This window comes from Diabrotica virgifera, chromosome 2 (assembly GCF_917563875.1).
Source record: "Diabrotica virgifera virgifera chromosome 2, PGI_DIABVI_V3a".
Classification (NCBI taxonomy): domain Eukaryota; kingdom Metazoa; phylum Arthropoda; class Insecta; order Coleoptera; family Chrysomelidae; genus Diabrotica; species Diabrotica virgifera.
In genome coordinates, this window is record NC_065444.1 from 196,493,143 (window position 1) to 196,510,391 (window position 17,249).

The 17,249-nt window shown below is 33.9% G+C and overlaps 1 protein-coding gene across 2 annotated transcripts in view; it reads right to left on the minus strand.

The window, feature by feature from the left end:
• The window catches only part of LOC126879756 (uncharacterized), a 56,124-nt gene extending 41,955 nt beyond the window's left edge, over positions 1-14,169 (minus strand). The window contains exons 1-2 of one of the 2 annotated variants that reach the window (XM_050642999.1): positions 14,144-14,169; positions 3,798-3,898 (exon numbers count right to left, since the gene is read on the minus strand). In XM_050642999.1, coding sequence (XP_050498956.1) covers positions 3,798-3,898; positions 14,144-14,154 — 112 coding nt within the window. In that variant the 5' untranslated portion in view covers positions 14,155-14,169. Of the gene's footprint in view, positions 1-3,797; positions 4,043-13,737; positions 14,064-14,143 lie in introns of those variants that run through there. The other variant, XM_050642998.1, reaches the window with a different exon arrangement.
• Between the last annotated feature and the right edge of the window lie 3,080 nt (positions 14,170-17,249).

Here is a 17,249-nt window from a genome sequence, read left to right on the forward strand (position 1 = left end):
TGTCTCTTACAAAAATGGCGTGCATTCAAAATGAATCTGCCGCCCATAGGTACATGTAAACATAGGTTATGCATTTATTAAATGGTAATTAATATAACTAGAAAGTTCAAAATATTTTCTAAAAATATTTGTACACTCTTTTCAATGGCGGTATTACCTTTTTGAAAAATTTAGATATACAGAGTGAAAAAATTGAAAAAAAAAACAACATATTTTTAAATAAAAAAGCAGCAAAACACAACTTCTGGTAAACCGATTCATCCGGTTCCAGACCTCGAACTGATTCATCAAAAAAGAACCTATATATCAAATTTCGTTCAATTCTGACGTCTTGTTTAAAAGTTATCGTGCTATTAGTCACATATGTATAGTCGCCATTTTGAATGCCCGCCATTTTTGTAAAAGGAACAAAAACTGAGATGGCCTCATATCTAAATTTGAACCTTTATAATAATATGTGTAGTAGGTATATGTGGTCCAAATTATATGCTTCTACCATTAAATGCACAATAACTCTTATAATATTTGCACGAATCTGCCGCACATAGGTACATGTGAAGATACGTTATGCATTTATTAAATGGTAAGTAACCAGGCCTGACCAGAAGGGGGGCAGGGGGGGCAAAATCCCCGGGGCCCGGGGCCCAAGGGGGCCCGGGCCCGGCCGTTAGCAAATTTAAAAAAATTCCTTTTATTAAAATATTTTACAACCGATTGAATTTGCTTGCGGTTTTAATTATGAAATTATTATAAGGAATATTATGTATGCATTTGGAAAAGGCAATATGCAAGAAATTATTTCTTTGCATAAGGTACAATTAATACGTCAATTTGGGTGAAAGTGTTGGTACCCATCAACTACAGAAGTCAACTACTTCAAACTATGGACGCTACTTTGGATGTTGAGAGTAGTAATATAGAGAGCCTAATTGATGATTTAAGTGCCTTAAGAAATAACTGGGACAAGATATTGTCTGAATGCAAACATGTTGCAAATGCTTATGGTATCGAACCGGAACTTTCCACTTCCCGTGCGAGAAAGAGGAAGACTTTTCACGATGAAACAGCTACAGAAGATGTAATGTTAAATTTATTCCCGGAAGAACGCTTCGAAACAGAAGTTTTTTACACAATAATTGATGTTTTGGTGGCCAACCTGAAAACGAGGTTCACAGCACTGAGAGAAATCGAAATGAAATTTTCATTTTTATGGAAGTATAACGAAATGGGCGAGAATACGATCTCAGAAAGTTGTGTAAGATTCGCCGAAGAGTACAATTCAGATGTAAGCAGGGATCTAGTTGATGAAATGATTTACTTGAAAACTGTTAGTAAATCAAACATCTCAGATACGTTGCTGAAACCAGCAAAACTTTTGAACAAGCTCGTGTCCCTTAATGTGACAAATCTTTTCCCCAATGTGTGCATTGCTCTTCGCATATTCTGTTGCCTACCAGTATCCGTTGCTCAGGCCGAGAGATCATTTAGTGTTTTGAGCCGAATTAAGAATTGTTTAAGATCTACTATGGGTCAACAACGATTATCTGATTTGGGACTGTTAAGCATAGAGTCGAAACTAGTAAAAACTCTTGATTTCGACCACGTGATCCAAAACTTTGCGGATATGAAAGCAAGAAAAGTTATGTTGTAACTAACAGTTCTATTGTAAATAATTAAAAACAAAGTTTAATTGTTAAAACTGTTTTAATTTTCTTCCTTCCTGTGTCAATAGCATGGGTGTTCACTATTACATATCCCAGTTTATGAGTTATCAGATTTTTGGGAATTTTCGTTCAACTTGGTTTGGGGGGGGCCTGGCTGGGTCTCATCCCCGGGGCCCGGCCTTGTTCTGGGCGGCCCTGTAAGTAACATAACTAAGAAGTTCAAAATATTTCCTAAAAAATATTTGTACGCTCTTTTCAATGGCCGTATTAACTTTTTGAAAAATTAATACATACAGGGTGAAAGAATTGAAAAAAAACAACATATTTTTACATAAAATCCAGGAAAAACACAACTTCTGGTAAATCGATTCTTGTGGTTCAAAACCTCGATCTTATATATCAAAAAAAGAACCTATATACCGAATTTGGTTGAAATCTGACGTCTCGTTCAAAAGTTATAGTGCTAGTCACATGTATAGTCGCCATTTTGAATGCCCGCCATTTTTGTAAAGAACAAATTCTGAGATGGCCTCATATCTAAATTTGAACCTTTATATGTTTAGTATATGTGGTCCAAATTATATACTTCTATCATTAAATGCACAATTGTTTCACATATTGGCTGCACTATTAGTGCTGGATCAGATAACAGGGAGATTTTATCGTATGGCATCTCTTGCTGTTTAATGGCTATTGAAAATTTATTTTAGTATGAAAAATTGAGAACTGTATTAAAACAAAGAATGAAAATGTAGTAAAGGCTCCCGCCACTCCCACTACAACCTCAGATCTTTTCAGCCATAGCATGGCTGTTGCCTACAACAAAGCGGTCAAGTTAACTTGGCTGGGGTGTTGTAAGTCAATTTTTTGAAAAGATTTAACCTCTTCGACAGCTTTGATTATAAACCTCAACTTTTAGTTAAAAATGTAATTGTCATTACAAACAATTCTGGAGTAATCCCATATAAACCCAATATTTAATTTTCTTTAGTTTTTAAGAGATACATATTTTTAATTATCAATAAAATAGTTTTATTCATTTTACTAAAATTAATAATAACAAACCTTAACTATAATCAAAGAGCACAAATTGTAATAGATAACGAACCCAGTCCACAAATTGAAATCAGGAGAGGAGTTAGGCAGGGATGTATTATGTCTCCATTACTCTTTAATGTATATACTTAGTGAATCCATTTTTGAAGAAGCATTTCTATCTCAAAGTGAAGGAATAATAACTAACTGGAGATCTATTAACAACATAATATATGCGGATGACACCGTAATTATGGCATGCTCTGCTGAACAACTCCAATCACTACTAAACAAAACAAACAGTTTCTGTGAAGAATATGGACTAAAAATGAATATATATAAAAGACCAAGTACCTGATAATAACTAAGAAAACACACATACAAGCAAGCATACATTTGGGAAATGTACCGATAGAAAGGATTGATAAATACAAATACCTAGGAACCTGGATTTAAGAGAAAAATTATTAAACAACATAAATAAGGACCAGAATAGAAATAGCAAGAAATGCGTTTGTAAAAATGAAAACAGTTCTCTGCAACAAAGACCTTGGATTGGAATTGAGAATAAGAGCTTTGAGATGCTACATGTTCTCGATACTGCAATATGGACTTGAAAGCTGGACATTGAAGCAAGAACACATAAATAAGCTACAGTTATTTGGAATGTGGTGTTACGGAAGGGTGCTAAGAATAGCATGGACCCATAAGAAAACGAACACGGAAGTATTGCGAGAAATGGGCAAAGAATGCGAAATAATAAAAACAATAAAAATAAAAAAGTTACAACATCTGGGACACGTAATGAGGAGACAGCGATATGAAATGCTAAAACCAATAATACAGGGAAAAATAAGAGGCGGAAGGAGTATTGGAAGAAGGAGAGTGTCGTGGTTGAAGAATTTAAAGGACTGGTTTAAATGCAGTTCTATAGAACTCTTCAGAGCAGCGGTGGATAGAGTAGAGATAGTGATGATGATATCCAACCTTTGATTAGGAGACGGCACTTAAAGAAGAAAAAAGAAGATAATTAACGATAATAAATGAAATACATCAAGTAAAACGTTTTGTAGAATAAATAACTATATAAAAACTTACTTCTGAAAACAATACTTCTGGTAAAATTTCTATTATTTCTCGAATAACTATAGGTTAGATTCACTGTGTTATCATTATAGTGGTCCATAGTTCCCAAAACACTAAAATCCATGTAAACGATATTTTCACAAATTGTCGCTGTGAAATTAAACCGGCTTATCTGCAAAATTCATATTTTTCACCAGAGCACTTTGTCACATGCAATATTTTCCGTTTAACATCAGTTTGGTTCACCTCAACGCCACCTTATGCATAAAAAAAATTTAGACAATAATTAGTACTTGCAATTATTCAACGGCAATGGAAAGGGTCAATTCTGTTAGTGATGCCTACGGCCTGAGCCTCACTTCAAGAAGAAAAGTTGGATGCTGATAAGCAAAAAGCAACAACCTGCTCGACAGTTACGGATAAACAACATACTAATGCTGTGGCTTGGTTCTAAAAGGGCCAATGTCAATTCTTTACTGTTTTGAGTTAAACAGTGCGTTAAACATTGTTCGATACATAATTTCTTATGCTAAGACAACCAATATCAAAATTCAATCAGAAAGCCCTAATATTAGTGGAATGGTGGCCAATGTCACAATGAAATAATTCACATCAGTTTCGGTTAAAAGGGCCAACGTTGACATTGGCCCTTTTATTGATTAGTCACATTGGTATTTAGTGGAATATCCAGTGGGCCAATGTATACATTGGCCCTTATATCAATTACTGACATTGATATTTAGTGGAATATTCAGTGGGCCAATGTATACATTGGCACTTTTAGCTTTAATTGACACATATTTATCTACACTTCTTGTGAACCACCTTTATGCGCATAATTATTGCAAAGACAGAAACATTTAACCACAAAGTGCGTCGCTCTACAGAAAAATATTTGTGGAGGAATTTAACCTATCATTCCATAAGCCCAAAAATGATACCTGTGCAAAATGCGACAAGTTTGAAATGCAGTTGAAATGCTGTGAAAGCGAAACAAAACGAGCATCAATTGAAGAAGAAAAATCGGTACATTTACATTTAGCCGAGTCTGCATACGAGTCAAAACGAAGAGATAAAGAAGAATGCAAGAATAATCCAGGTTATGTTACCATTTCCTTCGACTTGCAAAGATGCTTGCCTACTCCGTACCTAAGAAGTAGATTGAGTTTTTATAAACGTCAACTGTGGACGTTTAACCTGACCATTTACCAGACCATAGGAAAAAATCATCTTCTCTGTGCTATCTATGGAATGAGACAGTGGCTGGACGAGGAGGGCAGGAAATTGGTTCTTGTGTTTACCATTAATTACACAACCTTATAGAAGAAAATAATAACATACATACAGTGACCATGTGCAGTGATTCTTGTGGATGACAAAACCTCAATATACTTTTTTCTACCATGTTGCTGCAAACTGTTTTAGAAGTTAACTCCAAAGGTAAAAAATTGACAATAAACCACAAATTTCTTGAAGCCGGTCATACGCATATCGAGGCAGAAAGTATTCATGCAGCCATAGAAAAGACAAAATAACGTACTACGGCTGATATTGAATTGCCTCGAGATTAGGCAAACTTGATAAGTTTGGTGCCTAGAAAACCGTCTATAAAAGTCATAGAATTGGAACAAAAGGACTTTTTAAACTTTAAAGCATGTTTAAATACTCATTATGTGCATCGTAAAAAGAACACTTTAAACGAACCAGTTCATTGGTTGCAAATTAAATGGATGCAGTATTCACCTGGGACCCAAAATATTTTATACAAACATTCATTTGAAGGTGAGTTTAAAACGTTTGCTATATCTCGAAGTCAGACGAAAACACGACAGTATAACAAGATGCCCTCGCTTCTACCACTTAACAACGAACTAATTCCGCTGAGTAAGGAAAACCTAACATATTTACAGGCACTTTTACCTTACATTAGCAAAACAAATCGCACATACTACAGCCATCTCCTGGAACAAATAACTACAAATGATAATGTGGTGGAATACTATCCAGATGAAATTTCGGAGGTAGAAAGTGATTTCTCAGAATGAAGAAAGATTCCTGAAACAGTTTCTCCCATTTAATTAGTTTAATAATAATAATAATTTTAGTTTTATGTATCTTTTACTACAATTTTTTTTCATACTATTCTTAATTTTAATTTCTGTCATTTTCGTATAATAAACTATTAGTATAAAGCCACTTTGTTTATTATTGTTCTAGTTATAATGGCCAATGTCTCCAAAGAAAATAAATACAAATAAAAAAATTTAGGTAATAAGGGCCAATGTCGTCTTTTTTTCGAAATCTTTAAAGTTAAAAAAAATAAAAACACAGTCTTATTCTGTTCAAACATATTATCCTCTGGGCAAAATTTGGTAGCTACAGCCTGCATTACATTGAAAATATAAATATAAGTATTTTTGGTAAAAACTTCAACTGCAGTTTTCTCAAATGTAAAGATTTTGACATTGGCCCTTTTAGAACCAAGCCACAGACTGGTTCATGTAGAATCTTATGTATACCTTTGCACCAACGTAAATGCAAAATAGGAACAGGGCACAGAAATTAAGGCGAGAATAGAACAAGCATTTAACAACACGAAAAAGCTCATAAGCAAAGATTTATCTCTTCCTCTAAAACTAGGTCTAGTTAAATGCTACATTTTCCGATCTTACTATATGGTGTGGAGGCCTGGATGCTAACAGAAACGCTCACGAAAAAGCTAGAAGCATTCGGAATATGGATGTATGACGTATTCTTCGCATATCCTGGACCAAAAATGAGGTAATCCACAGAGGTAACGTAGGACCAACGTAGAGGTAATCCACAGACTCGGAAAAGAGAAAGAAATCGTGAGCACAATCAAACAATATCTATATTTAGGCCACATATTGAGACACGATAAGTAGGTACTAGTGATGTTGAAAAAGTATCTATTCGTTACAAAGTACTCGTTACTTACGAATACCGAAAGTAACGATTACTATACAGGGAGGCAAATCGTTACTTTGATTACTCTGATTACTTTGTTACTTCGTACCAATCGTATCAGAGCGAGTACCTACTTGAGTATTGTATCTACAATCGGTTGATATCGGAATTGGATCGCCCTGAATCGGTATTCCACTACAGTTAACTAAAATTTTATCTGTATGAAGGGCAAAGGGTATGAAGAGTTTTACAGGATTACAGGGCGCTGAGAAGTAGCTGAAACCGAGGGAGGTATATCATTTAACAAAGCATAAATCATGCACCCAGAAACAGACCTCTATACCATTTGTCGAGGTAGATATTAAATCACAGATGCTCGTTTCTTTGAAAATAACAGTGTAACACATTAGATTTTATTAATAAATACACACTATTCTTATCAGGCCTAGAGAAAAAAGAACCCTCAATATACTGATTTTGACATGTTTATGTACTTTGGGATGAATTTTATACTGCAATTATGCATTTCCATCCATTTTTCTATTGGAAAATATTTCCCGTTTCACTATTTCACTAAAAATAATTTATTTTTTCCTAAATGCCTTGGTCTGTGTATTTTATTGTTATGATCCAAAAATCTAAAATAATATCTGCCTGGGCCAAATAAAATAGTAGAATTTATAAAAAAAAAATTATTTTTATTAACTATTAATAATTAGTCTGTACAAAATTATGTCGGGCACCCCTTGTTTTTACAACAGATTACATATCATTTAATTTCTTATACTTATACGGAATACTGAGAAATGCGATTCTTGATATGATTACCGGTACTCAAATACAAAAGTAATCATAGTAGTCAAAGTATCCTACTAATACTAATACAAAATATGTACTGAGAAATGAGATTCTCGATATGATTACCGGTACTCAATTACAAAAGTAGGTAATCAAAGTAACGAAAACTGTAAATGATTACTTTATACAAAAGTAACGATTTGTAACGAATAGGGGGACATGGGTAACAATGAGACACTTTTTTTTTCTGAGCTTAGTATTTTAAAAACTAAGGCAAATAATATTTAATTTTTGAATGTTACACGATGGTATAAGTATCTCCAAATAATTTTGAATAGAATATAATGCAAAAAATGATAAATAATGAAGATACAACAAATATGCTATCAAAATGTCATTTGTCTCATTGTTACCCATACCGGAGGTACAATGAGACACAATTTGAAAAGTGGAATTTTTATACAAAACATTAGGAAAATACTGAAACACTACATCAAATGTTTAATTATTTATTTTAAAACGCCAGCATGAGCTAAAACTAATAATAATAATATAAGAAAAACCTAGATAAACATTCATTTTACTGAATATTAGAACTGAACAAAATAATAATACAGTAAGAAAAACAAAAACATTAATTTTCTTCATTCCAGAAATAAACAAACTAAAACATTATTGTAATATAAGAGAAACATAAACATTATTTTTACTGAATATTCATATTAAACTTAACTTCAAATGAATAAAAAGCGTTTTCTCGTTTTGTTTTGCCGTAGATAACAGGACATGGCAAAATCATTTTTATGTCTTTTTTCGAAACTGTAGCAATATCCTGAACATTTGGAAAATAAAATTTTCCATCGACTTTTGTGCTTTTCCTTAAAAATCTTAGCTCGAATTCACTTTCATTACTATTTGCTGATAATATTTTTCCTATGTAATATATATCTTTTTGCCTTTAATGGTCTCTGGAGAAAATTATACCAGAACGTAATCCCCAGAGCAAGGATTTCTTTCTAACTCTTCGAATGCTGTTGGATCTAATTCAGGCATAAAATTGTCAGGTGAAGCATCAGAATTCCATTCATCTGCCTCATTTTCCTCATTGTCACTCTCTTGAATTTTCTTTTTGACGGCGACCTTTTTTTATTTTTGAACCGTATTTTGCCTCTTATTATATTTCTCATCTAGCTCACGTTTTTCTGGGGTATCGGTGGGAATCATACTCCTACCTCTCTTTCTTTCTTTCCTTGTTAATTTTCTCTCCTGGACTTTGGGATATCCTCTAATTTGTTCAGGGCTTCTAAACGCTTGGATATCAGCCACATGTTCAGTATCATCATCATTTACTTAATGTTCTTTTGAGGTTGACGGTTCAGATTCAGGACATGACATGGCCGGTCTGTAACGGCACATGGTAAATAGTCTAGTTCGGTAAAAATATCTTTATTGTATGGAAAGATACCACATTTGTTAAATGCCGATATAATATTCTGCGGAGCTAAAGCTTTTTCAAAAGCTATTCCTGCAAAAGCTTCAACCTCATAATATATGGATACCGGTTTTCCAGGATGCTGCATTAACCAGCTATCTACGGCGGCGTTGTAAGCCAAACTAAATGGCTTGAAGACCTACAACCAGAGGTTGCAACTTGTTCGTTGAATGCGGAGGAAAAGTTACAATCGTAACTCCATTTTCTTTATCCAGATTCAAGACCTCTGTTCCTCTGAAAAGCTCCCTTTGTCTGATTTCCTAGGAGGATTTCGCGGCATTTTTTTCACAAAAAATCCTAAAAAATAAGTTAAAAATGAAGATAAAAAATAATTTACAATATGAGGTACAATGAGACATGTCTCATTGTTACCCAACACGCAATGTCTTATTGTTACCCAAACGACCTTTACAACAACAAAAATTAATTTTCACCTAACCTTAAATCGAATCAATGGAAAAATGTCTCTATTCATCAAATAATAAGTCCCTGCATATTATCCATTCGCCAAAAAAAAAAATGAAAGAAAACGTGGTTTTCGTTAAAAATGAAAAAATACGTACCTTAAAAAAAGAATTGGTCAAATATTAACACTCACTGCCGATCGGAATCAAACTAAACGCGTGGCTTGCGCGCAAACAGGAACCTCGTCGTCCTTACATAAAAGCTAAAGCGCGCATGCCAAAATATTGACGAAAAAGTCGTACAGGCAGCCAGAAATACAGGTGTCTCATTGTTCCCCGTGTCTCATTGTTACCCATGTTCACTACTCGAAAGTAACTGTCTACTGCAATTGATGATCCAGGGGAAAATAGACAGTAAGAGAAGCCCAGGCAGGAGAAGACACTCGTAGCTCCAAAATCTGCGAAAGTGGTTCAGACTCGCATCAGTCAAACTATTCAGATGTGACGTAATCAAGATCAGAATTACCATGTTAATAGCCAACGTTCGCAATGGAGAGGGCACTTGAAGAAGAAGAAGTTGCAAATAAATCGGAAGTTGATTAAATTAAGAGAAATATGCAGATATGACAGTATCTACCTATTGCAATTCGGTGTAACGTTTGCTTTTATGTCACAATATACCGGTTTGTTTTAGTTTAAGCTGCGAGAAACGCAGGCCCGGCCACAGGGGTGGGCGAACTGGGCGGCTGCCCAGTGCGGCAAATTCAGGGGCGGCAAATTTTAGAGGACAGCCAATTTTTGAAATTGAAGAAATAATAACTTATGTTTTTTATATTATAAAAAAGCAATATTATGAACAAGAGCGGCAAAAATGCAACTGTAAAAACGAGGATTAAGTAAGTTAAACAATAAAAATTGCAAGGTTTGGAATTGCAATTCGACGAAAAATTGACAACACCGTCTTCTTCTTCATCGCATAAGAATAGTAGGATCAGAACTAAACTAAATTGACTGCAATTCACTTAAAATTAACTTTACTGAAAATAGATATAATAATTAGAAACATATGGCTGAAGCTTTGTCTAGCCACGCTAAGTCTCCAGCTCATCTACAGTCACAGCGACAGTGGGTAGAACTAGCGATTCGACTAGAATCGGGCAAAATCATAGATGAAGAAACACAAAAAGTTCTAAATTCAGAAACTGATCATTGGAAAAATGTAATACAACAACTTATATCAATAATACAGTTCTTAGCACATCAGTGTCATCCAATGAGTGGCGATTCTGATGAACATTTTCATCAAAACAATGGTAATTTTTTAAGCTTTTTGAGCTTTTTAAAAATTTTGATTCAGTGTTACAAGAGCACATTAGGAGAATAACTAATGGGAGTAACAAGCAGCATCACTACTTGGGAAAACGTATTCAAAACGAAGTTATTCAGCTCCTCCATGACCAAATCAAAAATAAAATTTTAAACTTTTTGAAATCAGCACAGCATTAGAGCATAATTTTAGATTGTATATCTGATATTACTGGGGTGGAACAGATGACTATTGCTGTACATTTTGTCGATTTAGGTTCTTGTTCACAAAGTGTTAAAATTGAAGAACATTGTCTTGGATGTGTGCCTGTAGTGGAAACCACTGGCTTGGGAGTTACAGCGTCCCAGAATGAACTGGGAATGCCTTTGGAAGATATGAGAGGACAAGGGTCTGATAATGAAGCAAGCATGGAGGAGAAAAACTTGGGAGTTCAAAACAGAATTTTGAAAATGAATTCTAGAGCATTTTTTGTCCCATTTTCTAGCCATTCACTTAACTTAGTCGTGAAGGATGCTGCTAAAGCCTCACAGTTTCCAGTTTCTTTCTTTTTCTTAGTGACAAAATTTACAACTTTTTCTCAACATCTATTCATCGTTGGACTATGCTGAAAAATCATATTTCTAGCCTAACATTGAAACCTTTGTCCGAAACTATATGGGAAAGTAGAATAATTGATGCAATTACTCCCATTGGAGACCAAATTGAAGAAATTTACGATGCTCTTGTAGAAATCACTGTGAATAAAAACAACGATAAAATGGTTGCTCATAAGGCAAGCTGTTTGGTAAAACAAATCCGTGATTGTACTTTTCTTTGCTCTGTGGTAATATGGCATGACATTTTACTTCACATCAATGTAGTCACATATGCAGAGTATTGATATGGGAGCGTATCAAGCTATCAGTTTATTAGAAAAATGGGAAATCCATTTTAAGTCTCTCGGAAGTGATTTAAAATTCGAGGGCTATTTGACAGACTCAAAAGGGTTTATTAAAGTTAGAAATTGAGAATCCGAAAAGGAGGCTGAAGATGAAAGTATGGACCTCGATCCAGAGACACGATATAAAGTTAACTTATTATTTAAAAATTATAGACACAACCGTTAATGCACTAATAGACTAAGAGCTAGTGAACTAAACTTTCTCCTGTACGGTTTAAATTTAAGTATGTGTTTGAGTAAGTCATTTAGAAGAAATGTGTACAATGACAGGCGATTCTGAAGAGCATAAGACCTTGCCAGGCGAGGGGAAAGATTAGGGGTTTTTCCTAAAATTATTCTTTTTGCACCGAACAAGGTTTTTTTAGGTTTTTTGAATCATTCCAAAGAGAAAAGGTCTTTAGTGATTTTTCTCTTAAGTTAACAGTTTTTGTTATATAAGCTATTGAAAATTTTGAAAATTGCGAAATCGGTCATTTTTAACCCCAAATCGGACATTTATCTAAAAAGTTCAAAGTTGCCAAGGTAGGTAGATATTCTTTAAACATTGATTGATGAAATCCCAAAGAGTTTTTTGCAATACAGTATCGGAAACGCCTTTGTTTTTTAATTGCTAATCAAGCGGGCGCGACACTGTAGTTTAAGTGAGGACGTTTGAGTTGGCATAAATTCATTATCTCGAGAATGGGCAAATTTCAAGAGAAATCCTCAGACAGGTCGATTTTTATTTTTAAGTTAGGACTTTTTGGCATATATATAATACTAGTGACGTCATCCGTTTGAGCGTGATGACGTTATCGATGATTTTTTTAAATGAGAGTAGGGGTTGTGTGATAGCTCAATTGAAAGGTTATTTAATTCTCTATTCACTAATATAAACATTAACATAATTATTTATACAGGGTGTACAAAAAAATTTTTTTATTAAATTAACTTTGATTAAATTTGACAAATAAACGAAAAAATTTGTTTGTACACCCTGTATAAATAATTAGGTTAATAGAGAATTAAATAACCTTTCAAATGAGCTATCACACAACCCCTACTCTTATTTAAAAAAATCATCGATTACGTCATCACGTCCAGATAGATGACGTCACTAGTATTTTATATATACCAAAAAGTCCTAATTCAAAAATAAAAATCGACCTCTCTGAGGATTTCTCTTGAAATTTGCCCATTCTCGAGATAATGAATTTATGCAAACTCAAACGTCCTCACTTATACTACAGTGTCGCGCCTGCTTGATTAGCAATTAAAAAAACAAAGGGGTTTTCGATGTTTTATTGCAAAAAACTCTTCGGGATTTCATCAATCAATGTTTAAAGAATATCTACGTATTTTGGAAACATTGAAATTTTTAGATAAATGTCCGATTTAGGGTTAAAAATGGCCGATTTCGCAATTTTAAAAATTTTCAATCGCTAATATAACAAAAACTATTAACTTAATACAAAAATCACTAAAGACCTTTTCTGTTTGGAATGATTCAAAAAACCTAAAAATTGTTCGATGCAAAAAGAATAATTTTAGGAAAAACCGCTAATCTTCCCCCTCGCCTGGCAAGGTCTTATGCTCTTCAGAATCGCCTGTCATTATAAACATTTCTTCTAAATGACTTACTCAAACACATGCTTAAATTTAAACCTTACAGGAGAAAGTTTATTTTACCCCCTAAATTTGCACTTTTCGATTCACCTGGTAGATACACGTGCACCGCTGATGTCTGCCAGGTCATGGTTTTTAGCCTTGGTGTGCTATGAATTATCACTACAAAAATTTCTAACCTTACAGGACGACCGTTAGTCGGAGGGTTCACTAGCTCTTAGACTATAAGTGATAGATTTCAGCAAATTAAGAGCCATTGTGAAATTTTTGAGTTTTTGGGTATACCAAGGGGGAGGCGCAGCGGTCGCCGATCTTGCCCAGGGCGGCAAAATCGCTAGGGCCGGGCCTGGAGAAACGTATGTACAAACATGATTAGGTATCTGGTATCTGCCAATAAGTCATATCTGGGTAATTATAAAAATGGACTATTATAAGATAATTCAGTTTGTTTTACTTACATGATGGACGTCTTTCCTCCTTCAAGGTTTTGAAGCCACTGGCGTATTGCGCACTAGATCTGCCTTCTGATAAAAAATGGTCATTTCCAAGTTGCAATAAATGCAATTTAGCCCAACGCTATCTGATAGATTTTTATTCCACTATATGACATGGCGGTGTGACATAAAAATAGAACGGAAAAAAATAATTTTTTTAACACCAAGAACTCGAAAACTCAATTTTTGCAGATATCTCGGTTTAATTTCACAGCGACGAAGTATTTTATTTCGTTTTTGTAAATTTAATTAAACAAAACAAGACTAAAAATATATCAGATTATATTCTTAACCAAACATTTAAAGATAATATTTATCCTATGCCTAATTATTAGGCAATGCATGGATATAAAAATAAAATGTTCTTTACCTTCTGGACATTTTCAAATGACTAACACGAAATACTGTTTATTGTTTACAAAAATTAGTTTACTTACTAAAAATAAATAAACAATTATAAATGATATCAAATAACCAAAAATAGAAATTTTGGTAATTGATGATTTTGGAAAATGATAAGCCATTTAGTGAATTATGTAAACAAAATAATTGGTGTTTTTAATAAAATATTTGTTTTAAAAAAAATGACTGTGCAAAATATGTAAAAATATGTTTTATATTATAATACATATATATATATATATATATATATATATATATATATATATATATATATATATATATATATATATATATATATATATATATATATATATATATATATATATATATATATGATGTAAGGGATAGTGATGCGCAATACATAGCCTCTCCTATTCAAATGTCAACCTCACCTGCCCGTGAGATGATCTCGATCATGATCATCCGGTACATCCTGCTAGATAACAAACGAGGCGCTGACGTCCGAGTGATTGCCGGTATAAGCAATCCCCCACTTACTGACCAACAGCTTCGGGTGGAAGAGTCGGTAAGTGGAAGGGCACCTTCTTGTCCTAGAAATGAGAAATAATTTCTAAAGGCGGACGAACCAGGCATGGTCAACGGCGTGGAGATGCATAAGGCAACGGGAAACCAATGCATTAAAGGCTCATAGAGCATCCCTAGTTAATCATCATGACTAACAACATAACCAAACACTCTACTGATCATGGAACTCGGAAAACAAGATCCGGCAGAGGAGGAAACTCACAAGACTGCAAGGCCTCCCCGGTCGTCAACATGCGAAAACCTTGCAAAGTAGCGACGTGGAATGTTAGAAGTCTACATCAAGCTGGAAAAGTACATAATGCCGTTAATGAAATGGAAAGGCTGAATGTAGACATTTTAGGAATCAGCGATGTCCAATGGCCCGACTCAGGAAAGATGAAAATCAACAATAAAACAATATACTATTCAGGAAGTCAAGACGGTTCACACAGATATGGTGTCGGGATAATACTAAACAAACACATGGATAAAGCTGTAGTAAATTTCATTCCATACTCCAACAGAATTATCCTCTTACAATTAAATCAGAATAAACCCAAATTAAACATAATACAAGTTTATGCTCCGACTGCGGACAAACCAGAGAGCGATATTGAAACTTTCTACGAAGACCTAGACAATATTTTAAAATCCATTAAAACGCAGGATGTTACAATTATAATGGGAGATTTTAACGCAAAGGTTGGAGACGAAAAAGTAGAAGAATGTACAGGAGGATATGGTCTGGGCAACAGAAACGAAAGAGGTGACAGGTTTATCGAATTTTGCCAAAACAATAATTTTGTCATAACTAATACATTGTTTAAAATGCCAAAGAGAAGACTATATACCTGGAAGTCACCAGCAGATCAAGAAGGGAGAATTGTAAGAAACCAAATAGATTATGTATTGATTAGACAAAGATACAAGAACGCAATTATATCTTCAAAAACCTATCCAGGTGCCGACATAGGATCAGATCACAATCCAGTAGTGACCAAAATTAGGCTCAAAATGAAAATAATAAAACGCAGAACAACAGATGTAAAAATCGATACAAGTAAACTAAGAAACCCACTCATAAAACAACGCCTGACAGATGAAATTAATAACCGTTTAATGAATGTTAAAGAACAAATCCAGCAAAATACTGAAACAGAGACAAAATGGTTATTAATAAAGACAGAAATAGATAAATGTCAAAAAGAAATTCTTACACCAACCAGATACAAAAAGAAACAATGGATGACGGAGGAAATCTTAGATTTAATGGAAGAAAGACGTCAGCATAAAAACAGAGATAATCAGATGTACAAAAATGTGGATAAACAAATAAAATCCAAAATTAAACAGGCTAAAGAACAGTGGTTAAAAGAACAATGCGCAGAAATAGAAGAACACCAGAAAAGACATGATAATTTTAACACACATAAAAAAATTAAGGAATTAACGCAGATCAACAGAAAAAGAAAACCGGGAATACTAAAAGATATAGATGGGAAACTTGTGTTGAGTACTAACGAAAAATTAAAGAGATGGACAGAATACATAAATGAATTGTTCAAAGACAATAGAACAGAGCAGATGGAAGTCGAAGTAGAAGATGATACGGTTTTGAAGATATTAAAAGAAGAAATTAAATCGGCATTAAAAAACAGCAAAAATGGTAAAGCAGTAGGTCCAGACCAAATCCCAGTAGAAAGCTTAAAATGTATAAATGATGAAACCTTAGACATTATCGTAGACTTGTTTAACACAGTGTACAAAACAGGAAACATACCAAAACAATGGTTACTCTCAACCTTTTGTGCTATCCCTAAAAATACAAACGCTAAAGATTGCAGTGAATACAGAACAATATCATTAATAAGTCACATTCTCAAATTATTCTTGAAAATAATACATGGTCGTATAAACAAAAAACTAGAAGAAGGAATAGATGATAGTGAGTTTGGGTTCAGAAACGGACTAGGAACCAGAGAGGCGTTATTTGCTTTTAATGTGTTAGCTCAAAGATGCATGGACATGAATGTTGATGTGCATGTTTGTTACGTTGATTTTGAGAAGGCTTTTGACAAAGTAAGACATGAAAAATTAGTCCAAATTCTAAAGACAAAAAACATAGACAAAAGGGACTTACGAATAATAACAAACCTTTACTGGAATCAAAGAGCACAAATTGTAATAGATAACGAACCCAGTCCAGAAATTGAAATCAGGAGAGGAGTTCGGCAGGGATGTATTATGTCTCCATTACTCTTTAATGCATATAGTGAAGCCATTTTTGAAGAAGCATTGCTATCACAAAGTGAAGGAATAATAATTAACGGAAGATCTATTAACAACATAAGATATGCAGATGACACCGTGATTATAGCAAGCTCTGCTGAACAACTCCAACTACTACTGAACAAAACAAACAATTTCTGTAAAGAATATGGACTAAAAATGAATATAAAAAAGACCAAATACATGATAATAACTAAGAAAACAAACATACAAACAAGCATACATTTGGGAAATGTACCGATAGAAAGGGTTGATAAATA